Raw genomic sequence first — 14,801 nt, 5'->3', positions numbered from 1 at the left:
GCTGACAGTGGTAAAAGCAGTTGGCTAAAGAAATCCTGCCTCTTAATCACAGTGAGTTTTTCTCTCACCCCTCATTCATAAGTGAATTTGCTCAGAACTACCTTGTGAGTACTTTTCTTATGTACTTTAACCTCTTATGTTGACTGCTCTGTTATCCTCATTTCTACTCTCCACATCCCCTCCTTTTTCTTTCCTATTACTACACCTCAGCTTGGATTTCCAGTTCTGTGGCCACTTTCAGTACCTATTCAGAATAACTGCCTGAAGTAGTGCACTTTATCAATAACCATTGCTAGTTCTTTTTACTGAGCACCTTTGGTGTGCCAGGCTATGGTAGGTATCTGGAACACAGCAGTGAAAGAAAAAAAAAAAAGACAAAAATCTTTGCCCTCATAGAGCATAAATCTAGGATCTCAGAGTTTATCTGATCACATTATATGTCCAAACAGAATATACACTGATGGATAAATTATTTATTTGGTTATTATCAAGGTTGAACTTTTCTCCATGTGTTTATTGAATGCATTTCTAAAATAAGCTATAAAAATGTACCACTAGAGATAAAAATACCCCAAGGTCCAGACTATCAGAACTGATCAGGCTCTAATACAGTATTTGGTTTATTTGCCTTGTTTTGCAACTAAAGGTGAACTTACCAAGGCCCACACACAAAAGTTCAGACAGTGATAAAATCTGTCTGAAAGGGGAACTTCAAGTGTGATGTCAGGACAGAGCATCGGATTACAATTCAGGAGAGTAAGAATGGAATCACAGAATTACTACCCTCTATGTATGTGATGCTGGGCAGCTTCAGGTGATGCAGAATATGTTAGGACCAGTGGATCTCTTGATAAATATTTTCATATCTTCTTCACCATAAAGAAACTGGATAATGTGTTAAGTCTTTGGATGGTGGTGTTTCCCGAGACACTGTAGCAGGAAAGGCAAACATAAATACATAAATATTCATTCTGGTAAAGATGAATTACTGCCTACTCCAGGATGGAAGGAGTCTGACAGGATCAACTTTCCATCAAGTGGAGTCCTCAAAACATATTACCATTTTGAAAAATCACTTTATGGGCTTCCAAAAGGGAGAACCATGCCCCCCTTAATCTCTTTCAGGCTTTGCATCTAAAAACAGACTTAGGTCTGGAAACAGAAAAGAATCATGATTTTCTTTTTCTTTCTTTTTTTTTTTTATAAGAATCATGATTTTCAATTGTGGTAGCTGACATCTGATTTTTTCTGACTTGCTTTTGATATTTTGGATTATCTAAGTCAAACAACAATCTTGATGTCTGCTCACCTAATGGTCTGTTGCCACCACCACAGGTCTCTGGCTCATGGGCCCCGGTCAAGATTCTGGATTTGTTGCTCAATCATCCATGGTTAATGCTGCTGCCATTTGAGTTTAGAACTCAAGATACTTGTAATTTAGAACTTCTGCTCTTAAGCTAACTGAATCATGTTTTTTTTTTTTTTTTTTTTTTTTTAAATTTTTTTTTTTTTATTTATTTATGATAGTCACAGAGAGAGAGAGAGAGAGGCAGAGACACAGGCAGAGGGAGAAGCAGGCTCCATGCACCGGGAGCCCGATGTGGGATTCGATCCCGGGTCTCCAGAATCACGCCCTGGGCCAAAGGCGGGCGCCAAACCGCTGCGCCACACAGGGATCCCTGAATCATGTTTTAAAAAAAAAAACCACGAGAATTATAGAGGTGTCTGGGTTGGTGCTAAGCATCCAACTCTTGCTTTCACTCTTCAAGTCTTGATCTCAGGTCATGAGATCAAGCCCCATGTTAGGCTCCATGCTCAATGTGAAGTCTGCTCGAAATTCTCTCTCACTCTCTCTCTCTGCCCCTCCCACTCATGAGCACGCTCTCTCTCTCTCCAATAAATAAATAAATCTTTTTAAAAAATCCTCCTGCTTTTTGTTCTGCAGAATTGAGCTCAATCTCTATCTCTTATTGCAATAGTCTTGAATAAAGTCTTCTTTACCTATTTACTATGTCCAGTGCAATTTTTCTTGGCAACAACTTTCTAGACTTCCTAACAAATTTCCCATCAAAGTATTGTTTCAACGAAATTTACCAATGTCTTCTCTGTTTAAGTAAATAATATTGCATCTCACAAAGGACTTCAGGCTGGAAGAGGAGCAAAACTCACTTTCTTGATGCATCAGTTTAATTTGGAACAGAATAGCTAAGGCAACCTGGTACAACAACTGTTACTAAAAATACTCAAAACATGTGAGTTCACTCTGAAGGAAGTGGTAGTAAAAGATGACTAGAGACTAACTTGATGGAGAATTTAGATGGGTGTCAGACAAGACATCTTTAAGTTTTGATATTTAAGTGGAAAGTTCAGTAAGAAAGGGAAAGAACATTTTAGGCAGAGAGAATTAAGTGTAATGGTCTGGAGACTGAAACATGGTCTGCTTAAAGAACAATAAGAAAGCCACTATGTCTAGACAAGTGGTTCTCAAACTTAGTGTGCAATAGAATCACTCAGGGGCTGGTTAGAATACAGATGGCTGCAAAGATTCTGATTCATCAGGTCTGGAGATGAACCTGAAAATTTGCATTTGCAAGTTCCCAGGTGAAGCTGATGGTGCTGGTCCAGGGACCAGTGAGGGAGCTGGAAAAGAATAGGAGAGACTTACTGAAGGGTCTCATAGACCCTGGCAAAGGGTTCAAATTTTATTCTAGGAGTAAGACAAAGTGATTAGAAGGTTTTAAGCAAAGAAGTCACAAGTTTTTGAGTACACCTAAAAAAATCAGTCTGGCTGCCATGTACATGGAGAGAAAGTGAATATTGAGCAGTCATTGGGGACACTCTTGTAAGAGCAAAAATAATATGTTACTATGAGCTGTTTTTAAAGATTGGGGAAATCAAATCATATAAAGGAGATGGTGCTATTCAAATGATTGGATTGCTTTGTTATGGACACAGATAAAACAAGGATCTAAAATGATAAAACTGGGGGGACCTGAGTGATCTGGACGGGAGTAGTAGGTTTCTCACTTGAAAATCTGAATGTGCTAGATGCTAGATGCTAGTGAATTTTGACAGTGGAAGCAAGAAGAGAGTTAAATAGTATGTCTGTCGGCATGTGGATAAAGCACCTCCCACTAATGGACAAGTGTTGGAATATTTCTGAGTTCTTCAGAAGGCTCCTCTTTCCAGAAGAGCAGGAATAACCTCAGTGTTAAACACTGTGGTCATCCCCATGTGCAATGCCTTCAACAATCCAATGAGCAGAGGAATCTGCATGGCCCTGGTAAAACTTGTAACAAAATAAAGGATGGAGAAGGGGAGACTGTTTATGACTGGACCATTGGCTCCAGAAATTTGAGGAGTACAACTGCAACAGATGACAAATAAATGATCATTTTTAAGGCATATTTTATTTACATCCCAGGTTTTTTTTTTTTTTTTTTTTTTTTTTTTTTTTTAAATTTTTATTTATTTATGATAGTCACACACACAGAGAGAGAGAGAGAGGCGGAGACACAGGCAGAGGGAGAAGCAGGCTCCATGCACCGGGAGCCCGACGTGGGACTCGATCCCGGGCCTCCAGGATCGTGCCCTGGGCCAAAGGCAGGCGCCAAACCGCTGCGCCACCCAGGGATCCCCTACATCCCAGGTTTTAATATTTTAAAATAAACTTTTTTAAAGTGTAGTACACAATGAGATATGTATGTTATCTTATTAGTTCAAACTCTGCACTCATTTTTTTATCAAGCATCTCTGAGTTTGGGTTTCTAGATTCATTAAGATTTTCTATTGGGACATCCTTGCTGCCCCCAGGGAGGCATTGAATGAATGCTCCCATTCTTCATCTCCTTTCCTTGAATTTTCCCATTCCTGAGCCCAGCATTGGGTGTATAATTCAAATATTGCAAACCATTACAACTACCTTGGAACTGTCTTTAAATTTTTCTTAAATGAATTTTATTAGTAACAAGGTGTCCCACATTGAGTGCGTTCTGAAGCAGACTCTTAGACAATGATTAGCACACAGGATGTTTACCAGGCAGTGTTCCTGGAATCAACACCTGGGGAAGGTCAGATGTGTAGTAAGGAATTTGGCTTCACTTAAAGAGAAATATGGACTTTGTCCCAGCTCCCAAGAGGTGACTTTTAAACATTTGAAATTTCCCTAGTGATAAGAGTGATTGGTTATTCATGGAGGGCCTCATGGACTGTATCTGATAGTTTATGCTAACGAAATGACTCAGGATAGGGGTTGGCCATGCCAAAAAGACTAGCCAAGTGATTCAAGGGTTGGAACTTTGGGCAGAGTGATATCAGTCCAACCTCGGGAAGGAGGCTGGAGGTTGAGTTCAACCACACAGGCCATAATTCAATTAATTGTATCTATGTAATGAAGCCTCAATAAAATTCTGGACACTGGAGCTCAGGTGAGCAACGTGGTTGGTAACAGTCTTTGAGAATTATCACACATATTGTCATCAGGGAAGGGTAATGGATCTGGACCCCAAGGAGAAAGGATACATATGGGATGTTCCAGATCTTGCATTATGTGTATCTTCCTTTGGCTGAATCTAATTTGTATCTTTTTTCTATAATAAAACTGCAATCATAAATACACTGCTTCTTGAGTTCTGTGAGTAATTCTAGTGCATTATCAAACCTGAGGCAGTCCTCTCAATTTGAATCATCCCAGTAAATTATGGAATGTGAAAAAATTCCCAAATTTGTATCCAACTGATCTGATGTGAGAGTGGACCTAAGGACCCTTGAATTTGTGGCTGGTGTCAGAGGGGAGGGCAGTCTTGTGGTTTGGCAAATTCTTTGTAGTACAGTCCCTGTGTTGGGCTCTGCACCAGTCATGGAGTCTACTTAAAAATATATACATATAACTGACCAAGATCATTAAGGCATAAAAATGTATTAGATATTTTGGTCCTTAATGTAGAATTTATTTTTTAATTTTTTTATTTGAGTTCAATTTGCCAACATATAGCATAACACCCAGTGCTCATCCCGCCAAGTGCCCCCCTCAGTGCCCACCACCCAGTCACCCCAAACCCCCGCCCACCTCCCTTTCCACTACTCCTTGTTCATTTCCCAGAGTGAGGTCTCTCATGTTTTGTCACCCTCAGTGATATTTTCACTCATTTTCTCTTTTCCCTTTCACTGTTTTTTATATTCCCCAAATGAATGAGACCATATAATGTTTGTCCTTCTCCGATTGACTTATTTCACTCAGCATAATACCCTCCAGTTCCATCCATGTCGAAGCAAATGGTGGGTATTTGTTGTTTCTAATGGCTGAGGAATATTCCATTGTATACATAAACCACATCTTCTTTATCCATTCCTCTTTCAATGGACACTGAGGCTCCTTCCACAGTTTGGCTATTGTGACCATTGCTGCTATAAACATCGGGGTGCAGGTGTCCCGGCGTTTCATTGCATCTGTATCTTTGGGGTAAATCCCCAGCAGTGCAATTGCTAGGTCATAGGGTAGCTCTATTTTTAACTCTTTGAGGAACCTCCACAGAGTTTTCCAGAGTGGCTGCACCAGTTCACATTCCCACCAACAGTTCAAGAGGGTTCCCCTTTCTCCACATCCTCTCCAACATTTGTTGTTTCCTGTCTTGTTCATTTTCCCCATTCTCACTGGTGTGAGGTGGTATCTCATTGTGGTTTTGATTTGTATTTCCCTGATGGCCAGTGATAATGTAGGATTTAGATCCTCCTAACAAATAGGGGAGGGGAGATTATAGGAAAATAGCAAGAAACAGAAAGCTATGATTATTTTGCAAAGATAGAAACAAGACTGCTCATGACCAAGAGTCCTGGGCAATGCATAAAGAAACTAAGAGGGGTATATGGATATATGCATAATCCTGCAGGGGCTATGATTTAAGTGGGGAATCCAAAATAATCTCCCAGTTCCATTAGAACCATGCTAACAGGAAAAATTGTGTAAGTGTAAAGCAGAGATCCATAAAGGTACATATACCATGTGGCTGCAGATTCAGAATTTCTTGTTGTGCACCTTTGATTTGCTGTATTTTCCAGTTCTATGAACCAAAAAGAATAAGATATATGCTGAGATTAAGCTGTTATGCTTATAATCCCCCACAGTGCCCTCTTGATGTCCCTGTTCCTCAGGCTATAGATGAAGGGGTTCAGCATGGGAATGACCACAGTGTACACTACTGAGGCCACTGCATCCTTCCCAGGGGAGGGGGAGATGGATGAACCGAGGTACACTCCAAGGCCTGTTCCATAAAATAAGCAAACAACTGACAGGTGGGAGCCACAGGTGGAGAACGCTTTGTACTTCCCACCTGTGGTTGGGACTCTCAGAATGGAGGAAGCAATTCTACTATAAGAACAAAGGATCCCTGAAAGTGGAATGCCACCAAAAATGGCACCAATAAAATAGATTAGTATGGTGTTGATGGAGGTATAAGAGCAGGCAAGGTGGAGAAGTTGAGGTGCATCACAAAAGAAATGATGAATTTCCACATCTGTGCAGAAGGTAAGTTGTGACACCATCAAACAGTGAATCTGAGATTCCAAAAGGCTGCTGAAAAATGACAACAGGACCAACAAGCCACAGAGGCGTGGGTTCATGATAATTGGGTAGTTCAGGGGGTGACAAATGGCCACAAACCGGTCATAGGCCATCACAGCCAGGAGTAGATTGTCCAAACACCCAAATAGAAAATAAAAGGACATCTGAGTTAGGCAGCCTGAATAAGTGATATATTTACTGTGTGTTTGAATGTTCACCAGCATCTTTGGGACTGTAGTGGTGCTGAAACCAATGTCAGCCAAGGACAGGTTGGAGAGGAAGAAGTACATGGGGGTGTGGAGGTGGGAGTCAGAGCTGACGGCCAAGATGATGAGCAGGTTCCCAAGCACAGTGACCAGGTACATGGTCAGGAACAGCCCAAAGAGGAGGGGCTGCAGTTCTGGATCATCTGAGAGGCCCAGGAGGAGGAATTCTGAAACACTTGTTAGATTCTGTGGTTCCATGCAGGTGAGCCACCTCTCAAAAAAGAAGAGGGTATTGAATAAACAAAACAAATGTAGAGACACCTGGCTAAGTGTGCATATTTTGAGGCAAGCAGTTCACAAGTAAAGTATTCACACTTGAGGAGCATACATCCCATTACCTTCAGCAACATTTCTCAATTATAAACTCTTTTTAGAACGCTTTCCTTATTGGTGTCTGGGCTATTCACCTGTTTCTATACATACCCACTATGAGCCAAGAATGTTACAGAAATATATACATATTTAAACATAGATAAACTTAGTTATATTTGCTTCAGAACTCATATTTGTTACCAGTAAAATTTGGATTTCCTTGCTTTCCTTTCATGATCCCATTCCCCTACACTTCAGTTGCCCAAAGGCAAACACTGTCATGGATGTGGTAGGCATATTTTACATAATAATACTATTGGTTTATATTTCATAAATAGTTTTCTTTAAAATTTACATAATACTGTAATAATACATGTATTGTTTCCTGAGTTCTCATTTACCACAGTAATGTGTTTTAAGTGTCTCTATGAAGAATATACGTCTATTTCAAGCACTTCAATGAGGCATAGTCTTTTTTATTTGAGGCATAGTATTATCCAAAAGATGAACTTTGTTTTCTTTTTAATTTCTCATTACAATTTCCCTAATAAAATTCTTGTGCCCACCTCCATATTACACAAGTGAGAATTTCTATAGTATATAGGCATAAAAGATGAAAGAATTATAAAAATCAATATATGTATAATTTTCTATTAATTACCTACATTGGACAACCCCGGGTGGCTCAGCGGTTTAGCACCTGCCTTCAGCCCAGGGCGTGATCCTGGAGTCCTGGGATCGAGTCCCATGTCGGGATCCTTGCATGGAACCTGCTTCTCCCTCTGCCTGTGTCTCTGCCTCTCTCTCTCTCTCTCTCTCTCTCTCTCTGTGTGTCTTAAAAAAAATTACCTACATTTATTTTCCTAATAGAAAGCATAGTCAAAATCAATTTCACGATTTTATTGTCAGGGTATAGAATCAGAAAGTCTGATGAAGCCTGAAGTCTGTGTTACAATGGTCTTTTCATGATAGATCCATGTGAAAATTCCTATCTTATATCAGGAATAATATTTCCATATCACAGATTTCCAGGATAGGCTGTAAAATGCATTACTGTCCATCGAAAATCCTATGATCTATAATATTCAATCAGTAAAGACCCCTGTAAATCACTTACCCCATTTCCCTAATTCACAGATGAATTCATAAAATCCCAAGAGAAGGAGTTTGTTGCCCTGTTTCTGTTTGCTTATCTGAGGCTAAAGTATATTTGAAAAGGAAGCAATCAGGCTGCCCCTGTGGCTCAGTGGTTTAGCGTCGCCTTCAGTGCAGGGTGTGACCCTGGAGCCCCGGGATCAAGTCCTACATCAGGCTCCCTGCACGGAGCCTGCTTCTCCCTCTGTCTGTGTCTCTGCCTCTCTCTCAGTGTCTCTCTGTGTCTCGTGAATAAATAAATAAGATCTTCAAAAAAGAAAAGGAAGCAATCATTCCACACTGGTGGAGTGCACAGAACCCTGGGATGGAACTAAATGGGATCAGACTAAATGTGGAGTATGTGTCAATGTCTCAATCCCTCTGCTGGTACCCCTCAACTAGAAATGGGGATAACAGCATCCATTTCAAGATACATGTGGCACCAAAAAGAGATTTGCACCCGATAAATATTCAGTCATGATTTTTAAATCAGAATTTTCACTGTTCTTGGAATGGTGGGTTTATTGATGAAATCCTAAGAAAGGTTTAATGACCTTTATTTTGTTATATATCAGAGCGGTAGAAGCCTATCATGTCCCAGGAAATCCATTCAAGAATGGGTGGAAATTGGGGTTCCTGGGTGGCTTGGTTGGTTAAGCAATCGGCTCTTAATTTCAGTTCAGGTCATGATCTCAGAATTGTGGGATCGAGTCTATCTCCCTAACCTCTCCTTCTCTCAAGAAAAAAAAAGTTGGAAATCCAAAAATGTGCCTCAGTGCATGCAATAAGATTTACTTCTCTTCTCTTTTCCTCTCTTTTAATTTTCATCTTTATGACAATCTCCAGTAATTTTTAAATAATTAAACATAGATTCTATTAAGTGGAAAATGATAGGTCTCTTAGAAAATCTGTGGCATAGACACACACAAGCACTGTTTTATCTTTTATGTAGATCTCTGAAACGTCATTGGCAGGAAAAGAAGCACCCAGTGCATGGAAGCCATGCTGTCTATACTCTATTTCTGAGAACCAAAGAAGGGTCTATTCAATATTCAACAGAAATCTCTGCTGTTCTTATAGCCTACTCTGTGCCAAGCAAAGTAAGCCCTGGGAAATCAGAAATAAATGTGATTTAGTTGTTTCTCTCCAAATACTCAGTACCTACCTGTACAAGGACAAAAAAAAAAAAGTTCTCTCAGGACCTAGGGAAAATCGAACCTTCCGATCACAGGATATTTTAATTGGATACATGGTGCTTAGCCTTGATAATAACAACAATAACAACAATAATACCTAAAATTTACCTTGCCTTTATTATATGCATCCCTTACATATTTAGTCACATGTTTAGTGCTTATATTAATCCTTACTCAATGCAGTTGTATAAACCGGCTTAAAGATATTAAGAACTTGCCCAGTGTCATACAGATAAAAAGTAGAGCAGATAAGATTCAAAATTAGTGGGTCTCTGAAGTCAATGCACTGAACTTGTTTGCTTTGTTTCCTTGCACTTCATAGAGTTTGAGCAGAAGTCCAGAGGTCTTTTCCAAAACTGCTACAATTTATATTTGAACAGTTTATTATTTCCTAACTAAGAATGGAATCTAACATCCTGACTATATCTCCCTTAGAGATCAGGGTGAGGAATGGAGGAGGAAATGGAATATGAAGCAAAATCTGAGAGCAGGGTCAGGAAAGAGAGCTGCCCTGGATTGTCGGGAGCTGATTCGTTATGATCTCTACCTTCATCTTGGCCATCTTTTCTATAGTTGACACAGCAGGTGACTGACTGCTCTCTGGTGTCTTCTACCACGAACCCCTCAAAAGAGAAGAGCACAGCGAGTGGAGGTCTCTTGCTGGAGTAACAGGAAAGAGATGTACAAATTGGGTAGGCAGGAGAGAACACTGTCTAAGTGCCCTGTGACCAGTCTCACTGTCTGCATTCAAACCTGATTTCATCCCCTATCTACCCCAGGACCTAATAAAATTTAAAAAGCTTCTGCACAGCAAAGGAAACAATCAACAAAACTAAAAGGCAACCTATGGAATGGGAGAAGATAGTTGCAAAGGACATATCTTTTTTTTTTTACATTTTTAAAATTTAAATTCAATTTGCCAACGTATAGTATTACACCCAGTGCTCATCCCATTAATTGCCCTCCTCATTGCTCATCACCCAATTACCCTATCCTCCCACCCACCTCCCCTTCCGGAAAGGACATATCTGATAAAGCATTAATATCCAAAATATACAAAGAATTTCTAAAACTTGGGGCTCCTGGATGGCTCAGTCGGATAAGCATTTGCCTTCAGCTCAGGTCATGATCCCAGAGTCCTGGGATGGAGCCCTGCATCAGGCTTCCTGCTCAGTGGGGGGTCTGCTTCTCCATCTCCACCTGCCTCTCCCCTAGCTTATGCTTTCTCTGGCTCTCTCTCTCTCTCAAATAAAATCTTTTAAAAACAAAGAACTTATAAAACTCCACATCCAAAAAACAAATAATCCAATTAAAATATGAGCAGAAGGGATCCCTGGGTGGCGCAGCGGTTTAGCGCCTGCCTTTGGCCCAGGGGCGATCCTGGAGACCCGGGATCGAATCCCACGTCAGGTTCCCTGTGCATGGAGCCTGCTTCTCCCTCTGTCTGTGTCTCTGCCTCTCTCTCTCTCTGTGTGACTATCACAAAAAAAAATATGAGAAGACATGAATAGACATTTTTCCAAAGAAGACATACAGATGGCCAACAGACATTTGAAAAGATGCTCAACACCACTCATCATCAGGGATGCAAATCCAAACTACAATGAGGTATCACCTCACCTGTCAGAATGTCTAAAATCAACAACACAAGAAACAACTAGTGTTGGTGAGGATGTGGAGAAAAAGGAACGCTCATGCTCTGTTGGTGGGAACTCAAACTGGTGCAGCCACTGTGGAAAACAGTGTGGAGGTTCCTCAGAAAGTTAAAAATAGAACTACCCTATGTATGATCCAGCAAGTGCTTTACTAGGTATTTACCCAAAGGATACAAAATTACTGATTCAAAGGACTATATGCAGCCCAAATTTATAGCAGCATTATCAACAATAGCCAAACTATGGAAAGAGCCCAAATGTCCATCAACTGATAAATGGATAAGGAAGATGTGATCTATATATACAGTGGAATATTAGCCATAAAAGGAATGAAATCTTGCCATTTGCAATGACATGGATGGAGCTAGAGAGTATTATGCCAAACAAGACAAATCAGTCAGAAAAAAATAAATACCATATGATTTCACTCATATGTGAAATTTAAAAAACAAAACAAAATAACAAATGGGGAAAAAGAGAGAGGAAAACCAGGAAATAGGTTAACTATAGAATACAAATTGATGCTTACCAGAGAGGAGATGAGTAGGGTGATGGGTGAAATAGGGGATGGGGATTAAGGAGTGCACTTGTCCTGATGAGCACTGGGAAGCACTGTATGGAAGTATTGAATCACAATATTGTACAACTGAAACTAATAGTACGCTGTATGTTAACTAACTAGAACTTAAACAAAAAATTTTTGGGGGACACCTGGGTGGCTCAGTGATTGAGCATCTGCCTTCAGCTCAGGGCATGATCCTGGGGTCTTGGGCTCGAGTTCTGCTTCGGAAGTCTGCTTCTCCATCCGCCTATGTCTCAGCCTCTCTCTGTGTCTCTCATGAATAAGTAAATAAAATCTTTTTAAAAAACACCTTTTTAAAAAAAGGTGGGTTGAAGACAAAAAATAAAATCAGGTGAAAAAAATATTGTGCTCCTATCCTTAACTCGGAGATGATGATAATACATGTTGCTGTCTTTCAGGGGTGGTAATGTGGATAAAAGGTAGCAAGCTAAATAGAAAATTTATGTGTCTGGCACTTGGAGTCCCAAGATAAAAGTTTGTACCATTGTGGTTACTGATATTTCTATCATCACCATCATCATCACCTTCATGATCATTTGGAGGATTTAGGGGACAGTTAAGAAGAACCCATTTCCTGCTCTGATGGGGAATATGCCCAAGGGAAATAGAACTAGTATGGGACAAAAGTAGAAATCTAAATAAGAGTTCTAGGATTCCCACCAGAACCAACAACATTAGGTCTTTATAGGGCTGTGAGCTGATTCTTTGCATTTTGGTCCCCTCCTTTCTGGCTATCCCAACTGTCCCAGTGGTCTTGAGGAGGAGGAAACAAAGTTCTCCCAGTCTCTCCTGACATACTTGCTACTCAGTGGGATGTATTGTGTCTCTGCTGGAGCAGGACTGAGGAAGACAGATCAGGCTGCCTGTCCCCTACCTGGAGCTGGATGAGGACAGAGGCTTTGTTTCCAGGACTGGCAGGAAGACAAATGCAAGTATGTGTCCCCTGGAGCAGACAACTCTGCGAAGAGGAGACGCATGTATGGAGACCACTGAACTGGAACTGGCAACTAAAAGGCTGGAAAGCACAGGCTGATTGTTTACCGTTGCTTGGCCTTGAGGGCTCGAATTATGGTACATAATTAGCCAGATTGGTCCGCATTCTCCCAGTCCCCAAAGATTTGCTGTTACTAGTGGAAAAGGAAAAAAAGAAAAGTGAATGTACCAGAGGGGGTGGTATCTAGACCTGTCATCTTCTCAGGAAGAAGTAACCTCTACTCCTCACTTCTGACTTCCAAGTTACCTACCTCATTGTAAAATTCAGACACATTTGTTTTTCAACTACAGAAAGCAACATATGACTTTAATATCTGTAAAGCCATTGACTTAATCATGTAATTTAGAGAAAATTAGGTCTTTTATACCAAGAATCTTATAAAATTTCTATTTTCTCAGTTAAAATTTATGTCTCTAAGGAGAACTTTCTAATTTTCTTTCTATAGTCCTTGTTTGGGTTTTAGAATTTTATGCATTGGAGACATATCTTTTTTGCTGTTTTGAAAGACAGCCCAGGTTCTAATTTTTCTGTCTAGTGATGAATTTTATTATATTAGACAATTATTTATTTTTACATATTTTCTTTACATATTTATATTTACATGTTTTACACATTTATCTGGTGACTTAAGACTTGGCTTAAATACTTCAGGGGTTCTCAGAGATCTCTACATTCAAAATGTGGGTCAGGGATGTAATCATCTCAAGGCTTGACTGGAAGACAAACTCAAAGCTTGATTTCTCATTAACTGATATGAAGAAAATTTCAATATTTACCCAATTAAATTGGGTATGAAAGAAATTGTGTTAATTATGCGTGTGGGCATAAATAACATAGGAAAATTTTAGAGAGCCCAAATGACCAAATGACAGGAGTATAGAGAAGGATCAGAGGAGGTGGGAGTGTTGAGATGTTTTAGAATGCTTGAACAGGAGGAAAATCTAGTATTAAACTGAAGTCACGGAACACCTGGGTGTCTCAGTGGTTTAGTGCTTGCCTTTGGTGCAGGGTGTGATCCTGGAGTCCCAGGATTAAGTCCCATTGGGCTCCCTGCATGGAGCCTGCTTCTCCCTCTGCCTATGTCTCTCTCTCTCTCTCTCTCTCTCTCTCTCGTCTCTCATGAATAAATAAATAAAATCTTTAAAAAAAATAAACCAAAGTCATTTTGGAGCAGAAAGAACCAATCCAATACGAGGTTCATTGTCAGTGAAGTTGGTAGGCCATTTGACTTAGTATAAAGGCAGAGCAAATTGAACTAGCTATTAGGCAGCTTTTCAAAATGCACAGATTGCTACTTCAGAAATTATATGTAGCATCTATAAAGGAAATATTGATATGTATATGGGTTCCTGGGTGTGTAGCAGCAGACAGAAGGACCCAAAGTCAGATTGATCATGATAGAAGAGAAGGAACCATGGTGACAAAGTGGAATCCTAATGAGATGGTTACTAGTAAAAGAAAGATCTCCCCTTTGCTGAGGACATGGTCCTTTGCTACCCCTGAGTAATAAAAATGAAGATAGAGTTAAATTTATCCATAACTTAGGTGACTTAACAATCTACAGGCACAATAGAACCACACAGCCACCAGAAATTTCACCACTACTTGAAACATCAACTGTATCTCCTTGACTAAGATATATCATTACAAACACCTTTTTAACCTGAGCTCACTTTGCAATCTCCCCCCATTGCATCCCACAACGTAGCTTTATTCCCCATATTATGATTTATCAGTCAGAATTCAGTCAAGAAAAGAGAAACCACACTACTTACTTTAATGAAGTTAATTTTAGTACAGGTAGGAGTAAATGCTTATTGAAAAGTGAAAGGCACAGAAGGAAAAATGTGGTAACAGAGCCATAGTTGCAGGATATAGTGACAACACCATGGGCTAAGAGGTATGGGGAACAAAATTGGACATTAGTGCATGTGATCTTTATTACCATTATTAAAGAAAAGCCAGGTGGAAAATCAGAGCAATGGTTTAAGGATTCCCAGCCCCAACCACAGCATCACAATTTAAAGTATAGAAAGGTAAGTTTGGAGCAGAAAACAATAGCTTATTATTCAGCACAGTGAACCAGCTGTAGAGTGTGAAGG

General features: G+C 40.0%; 1 protein-coding gene across 1 annotated transcript; it reads right to left on the bottom strand.

Moving 5' to 3' along the window:
• Window positions 1-6,093: 6,093 nt before the first annotated feature.
• On the bottom strand, window positions 6,094-7,026 carry LOC144289362 (olfactory receptor 7E24-like). The gene has a single exon (XM_077857502.1). The coding sequence runs from the start codon at window positions 7,021-7,023 to the stop codon at window positions 6,094-6,096; it is 930 nt and encodes a 309-aa protein (XP_077713628.1). The 5' UTR covers window positions 7,024-7,026.
• Between the last annotated feature and the right edge of the window lie 7,775 nt (window positions 7,027-14,801).

The sequence above is a fragment of the Canis aureus genome, chromosome 19, assembly GCF_053574225.1.
Source record: "Canis aureus isolate CA01 chromosome 19, VMU_Caureus_v.1.0, whole genome shotgun sequence".
NCBI lineage: Eukaryota > Metazoa > Chordata > Mammalia > Carnivora > Canidae > Canis > Canis aureus.
This window is presented reverse-complemented; position numbering and strand designations above follow the sequence as displayed.

Excerpts from the sequence above, each read along its gene's own strand:
- LOC144289362 (XM_077857502.1), bottom strand. The coding sequence starts at position 7,023 with ATGGAACCACAGAATCTAACAAGTGTTTCAGAATTCCTCCTCCTGGGC.